Genomic DNA, 6,043 nt, shown 5'->3' with positions numbered 1-6,043 from the left:
GTGGGAGCGACAGCCGCAGCCCAGGTGAAGGGCGAGGGGAGGGACAGGAGCCTGCAGTTGGAACAAAGGAGCCTCCCTCAAGGTCTTCAGTGGGAGGTGGGAGAAAAGGAAACGGGGGAAAGGGGAGAAACGGGGGCAGAGGGAGAAAAAGGGAGGGAAAGCAAGTGAACGGGGGGAAAAAGGGGAAAAGGGGGGAGAGGGAAAGGAGAGAAGGAAAGAAGGGAAGAAAGAGAAAGAGAGGAGAGAATTAAAGAGAAAGAAAGAGAAAGAAAGAAAGAAAGAGAAAGAAAGAAAGAAAGAAAGAAAAGAAAAAAGAAAAGAAAAGAAAAGAAAGAAAGAAAGAAAGAAAGAAAGAAAGAAAGAAAAAAATAAAAGAAAGCAAGCATCAATAGGTGAACATGCTGTAGATTTGTTCATTCTGCCAACTTTCTGTGTAATTGTATCCTAGGTTTTCATTCCCTACCCACCTTTGGAAGGAGCTCACTATGACAGGGCAGAGTCTGAGGGCTTTATCTGAAGCAAATTTTGAAGACAATGAGATCAGCATCAACGTTGGAGGCTTTAAGAAAAAGATGAGATCCAACACATTATTAAGGTTCCCTGAGACCAGGCTGGGCAAATTGCTGAGCTGCCACTCAAAGGAGTCAATACTGGAGCTTTGTGATGACTATGATGACACCAAGAATGAATTTTATTTTGACAGGAACCCCGAGCTCTTTCCTTATGTGCTACATTTTTATAACACTGGCAAGCTCCATGTGATGGGCGAACTCTGTGTGTTTTCTTTCAGCCAGGAGATTGAATACTGGGGAATCAATGAATTCTTTATAGACTCCTGCTGCAGTTATAGCTACCATGGGAGAAAAATGGAGCCAGACCAAGAGAAATGGGAGGAACAAAGTGACCAGGAAAGTACCACATCTTCTTTTGATGAGATTTTGGCATTCTACAATGATGCCTCTAAATTTGACAAACAGCCCTTTGGAAACATCAGGAGGCAGCTCTGGCTTGCTTTGGATAATCCTGGGTACTCAGTTTTAAGCCGGATCTTCAGTGTCCTTTCAATAGTGGTGGTGCTGGGCTCCATTGTGACCATGTGCCTGAACAGCCTCCCAGACTTTCAGATTGTTGACAGCAATGGGAACCCCGAGGAAGACCCTCGCTTTGAAATTGTGGAACATTTTGGTATTGCATGGTTCACTTTTGAACTGGTGGCGAGATTTGCAGTAGCTCCTGACTTTTTAAAATTTTTCAAGCATGCCCTAAATTTGATTGACCTAATGTCTATCCTTCCATTTTATATTACATTAATTGTCAACTTGGTGGTGGAAAGTAGTCCGACTTTAGCAAATTTAGGCAGAGTTGCACAAGTGCTGAGACTCATGAGGATCTTCCGTATATTAAAGCTTGCTAGACACTCCACAGGTCTCAGGTCTCTCGGAGCCACCCTGAAGTATAGCTACAGAGAGGTGGGGCTTCTTTTACTCTACCTCTCTGTTGGCATCTCCATTTTCTCAGTAGTGGCTTATACCATTGAGAAAGAAGAGAATGAGGGGTTAGCCACCATCCCTGCTTGTTGGTGGTGGGCTACTGTTAGCATGACCACAGTTGGCTACGGGGATGTGGTGCCAGGGAGCACTGCTGGCAAGTTGACGGCATCTGCATGCATCCTAGCTGGTATCCTAGTGGTAGTGCTTCCCATTACACTGATCTTTAATAAATTCTCCCACTTCTATAGGCGTCAGAAGCAGTTAGAGAGTGCTATGAGAAGCTGTGATTTTGGTGATGGCATGAAAGAAGTTCCATCTGTCAACTTAAGGGACTACTATGCTTATAAAGTTAAATCCCTTATGGCCAGTCTGACCAATATGAGCAGGAGTACCCCCAGTGAGTTGAGCCTGAATGATTCACTGCATTAGTCTACAAGTCTGACAGCAGCTTGCATGAGAGCTACCAAGAGCTATGTTTATAAATGTTTTCCTATATGTCTTTTTTTTCCCTAGAAGATAGAGTTGCTGACACTGCACTTTGCACTTGAGAAACTAAAGACATTTCTATTACAAGTTAACAGTTTGCACATTTTCAGCCTGTTGCATAGGGGTACTAAATGCTGACTTTTCCATACAAATGTTACCACTTCCATGACATTAGTGCTAATGGTATAGTGATGATCTGTTACTTTGTGCATATTCTCATCTGAGCAGAGAAATGAATGTACCCAAGTGGAATAAAAATTCTCAGCTGTGACATGAGTAATGAAAAAATCACCTATCACCTATACTGGTATCTGTACTGGTATAGGACTTCCCATGCATTTTACAATGGTTTAAAACAGCCACCTGTGAGTCACTGATGCAGGAACACTTTTACCCATATTGCTGACCAGTCATTCTGATCATCACTTGTCTGAAAACACCTCTAAGTTTGCTTACTCTTGAGTATGTGTGTTAAAAGCTGGGTGTTCATGTTCTGAAATGTTATGTATAGTAATATTTTTCAGAATCTCCTAAGCATAGACCTTCCTCTGTTTCCAAGATTAGATCAATACTGAGCCCTCTGAAGAAGGCTACCCCTCATTTTCAGATAGCTACATATTCAAAGACTACATTTCCACAAGTGACTCTAGGTATGGAGGCCCATATAGACCTCTCAGCATCCCATTTCCAGAAGGGATCTGCTCACAGCTCGGTCCCAGTGCAGCTGCAGATGTGTTGTATCAGTCCATCAAAATGGTTTTGAGATTAGACACATGGGCTTTCAACAATTAGAAGCTCCAATGAAAAACCTGGATTTGATTAATGAAGTGAAATATTCCCACATGAACAGTACAGGCAGCATTTTAGGAATTGACATTCATATACTGCAAAAAGACTAATTATAAAGATGCCATATGTGATGCTGAGATATAAAATCTAATTTTATCAGTAAAGCTTGAAAGCAGGTGTTGATGACAGACAATTCCATTAAAATTTCTGCCAAGGAAACTCTAAGCAAAAAACCATTTTCCCTCAGAAAGAAACTCACAATTTACAGCTAAGGGAGAGTATAAGGGCCTAAGAAGGGAACGGATAAAGAAAAAGAGCTTAATACTGCACTATCTGTGGGTAGATCCTCCTACCTACTTCTGTGATGTAGTCAATTTAAATCCTTTCAAGGGCTGGCATGTACTTGTTTAAAAAAAAACCCAACACCTTGAGAGAACAGATCATCTGGGATTTCAAGTGTAATAATGAATCTTCAGAGTTGTTTTTTGAGTGCTCAGTCTCCTCCCTTACACAATTGTAGAGATCAAACACTTGTAGTCAACAGGCAGAAGGTACTGACTCCCTCTTTTTACTTCTTGGGATCTGTGCTAGAAAACAAACTACTGGCACTCAGCAGGCAGAACAGCACTTCTCTTCAGATCCTACTGCTTTTCCATCCCATTCATTACATACAATGTTCCAATTAATTTTTTTGTTAGTTTTACTTGTGAAGACTAGAGAGGTGCAGAAATTAAATTCAAGCTAGTTAGAAGAGAAATTAAAATGAAGCTGAAATTTTCTTGTTTGGAAGACTGTGTTTTTATACCATGACAAAGCGTGGCTCAACTGACAAAATAAAGCAAATATGGTCCGAATAGGTAATTAATTACCTAATAATAGGTAATTAATAGCCTCATTTAGGCAATTAGATGTTGCAGCTTGGTCTGAATCTTCTGACGCTGTATCAGCTCCACCTAAAAACCAGACAGCTGAGCACCCAGGATGGGATTTCTGTTTGCCCAGTGATCTATGACAGAATACACAGAGTGAAGTAACTTACCCCCCCTACCCCATCTCCACTGAACATCCTCCCCTCACATCAATTAGTAGCTGATTTAGGCCATGAAGTGTGAGGGAAAAAGGTCCTTTCCAACCTTACCAATTTTCAACATAGCCCACACAAGTTATAAAGTCAATTGGCAAGCCATCGTTTGCTGTCCCTGAAATTCAAAGTGCCATATACATGGTCCTGAAGGTAGACATAGATAACCTGAATTTGGTGTCCAAACTTGAAACATTTTGCTAAGGTTTGCACTTCTGTATAGGGCTGGTTCAATTCAATTTATGCTGAGTCCCAGGCATAAATTCAATACTCCTGTCCCTGATTCATACTGATTGTATGTAAACTGTGACACACCCACAAACAGCCACCCAACACATGGACCAGCGTGAGGTCACCTGTGGAACTGAAATACCAAGAAAGAAACAAGGGAAGGAAGAGGTGGGCATGTGCAGCACATACACTCTGGTCAGGTTACATGCTGCAAGGGTGGCAAATTCTCTCACTAATGCGAAGGACACTGCAAACTCTCACTAGGTCTGTTGGCTGGGGAGTTCAGAGAACTCAGCTCCAAGCAGTGGTTTTATCTCAGTTTCATAAGCAGTAGATTTACAGAGATGAAAACCAGGGACTTCCAGGGCAGTTATTTGGTGAGACCTGTAGACTTGCCAAAGAGCCACAAATTCCCTCAGCTGTTGCTAGTTTAACATTGCAAAGGTTGGATTTAACTTTGCAACACATCATTTCACTAACCTATAGCTTAACTTATGTTCTAGATGTATTATTATTTGTAGGGCTGATGCTCTGTCATTTCTGCAAAAATTGAATGGAATGTGCCAAAATTGCATTTTACTAAAGAAAATGAAATACCCCAAGGAATTCCAAGTTTTATTGTACTGGTTGAAAGGAATTTTCATTATTGCATTTTTATATAAGTGCTTTTGATCAAAGACAATAAATAAATAAAGTACTGAAATTTAAGATGATCTTATTATCATGACAATTACTTTACACAGTGTACAGGAATTCCTTTCATAAACTTAACTAATTCCATGTTAAAAGTAGTCACATTTTTGCTGCCCCCTCCTCCTGAAGACCATTCCAGAGCTGTGCTGCTCTCCAAGACATGCACAACTTTTAGCATAATTTTATACCAGGTTTTTTTTCTTTTGCCAACACTATTCTTTAGCTTAAATATTTCATTTTGCTCTTAGTGTATTTATAGACAGCAACCATATGGCCTTACAGACGTATTTTCACAGGTTTATACCTCTCAAGCTTCCTTTTAGTTCTCTTTTTGCAAGTCCTGTTCCCCTGACCACACATGGGGATGGTAGCCCTTTTTCTGCATTACTTCTGCTTAGATTTATTATGTTTGAGTATTGTACAGCAGTTTTAATATTCGCTTATGACTAACAGAATTTTTCACTGAGCAGAATAACAGTTTAATGATTTAAGCAATGTTGCTGTCTTATCTCCCCCAAAATATCTAGGTAAGGAAGAATAAGGCACACCTTTCCTGCCATTTTATGAAGTAATGTCTATTCTAGGGCTCAGTGCAATAAGTGCTGAGAAAACTTATCTCGCATTAAATAAAAGCTACAGGAAAATGTTTACATTACACTTCGAAGAAAAAATGCAATCTCTCCAAATCCTCACAGGGGAGAAGAGCTGGTGCATTTTTTGCACAGTCAGTACTTTTGCCAGACTTCTTCATTCACTGTTGTGTGAGAGCAGGGCATCTGCACTTCCATAAACCAGTGGGTCAGAATTGAAGGATGAGAGGACTAATTGGCCACTTTCTCCAGAGTTGGAAATCTGAAAATTTCTGTGGTCAGAAATCTCCTTACTATGGATGTACAGTTTACTGAAGAACATTGCATCGGCCTGTGCTCCTCCTGCCTGTGACAGTCACCTTTCTGGCACCAGTGAAAATGCTGTGCCTATTCACTTTCATCTGAGAGCTTTGTATTGTTTAAATGAGAATTGTGGTAATGTTTCAAATGAGGTAACTTTATTGCCAGGAATAAACTGTTAGAGAATCTGGATTTCTAGTACAAATCTAGGCTATTATGAGAGTCAGAGATGCCCTTGAGAAGCAATATGTTACATTATGTTCCTGAGATGTAAAATCTATATATAGATTGTGATTAAGCTTTTTATGTATGTTCAGATTTTGTACTATTGCCTGGTTTATTACTCACTTAATTTCATCAGCTGCTAATTTTTTTTTTTCTTT

The 6,043-nt window shown here is 40.2% G+C and overlaps 1 protein-coding gene across 1 annotated transcript; it reads left to right on the top strand.

Annotated features, from left to right (window-relative positions):
• The first annotated feature begins 341 nt into the window (after window positions 1-341).
• KCNS2 (potassium voltage-gated channel modifier subfamily S member 2) lies at window positions 342-4,785 on the top strand. Its single transcript, XM_017730364.1, has one exon. The coding sequence runs from the start codon at window positions 486-488 to the stop codon at window positions 1,917-1,919; it is 1,434 nt and encodes a 477-aa protein (XP_017585853.1). The 5' UTR covers window positions 342-485; the 3' UTR covers window positions 1,920-4,785.
• The last annotated feature ends 1,258 nt before the right edge of the window (window positions 4,786-6,043 follow it).

Source organism: Corvus brachyrhynchos, unplaced genomic scaffold, assembly GCF_000691975.1.
Source record: "Corvus brachyrhynchos isolate BGI_N302 unplaced genomic scaffold, ASM69197v1 scaffold302, whole genome shotgun sequence".
Taxonomy (NCBI): domain Eukaryota; kingdom Metazoa; phylum Chordata; class Aves; order Passeriformes; family Corvidae; genus Corvus; species Corvus brachyrhynchos.
The sequence above is the reverse complement of the archived record's forward strand: the minus strand, read 5'-3'. Positions and strand labels throughout refer to the sequence as shown.

What these genes read in the sequence shown, in the direction of transcription:
- KCNS2 (XM_017730364.1), top strand. Translation starts at nt 486, where the DNA reads ATGACAGGGCAGAGTCTGAGGGCTTTATCTGAAGCAAATTTTGAAGAC.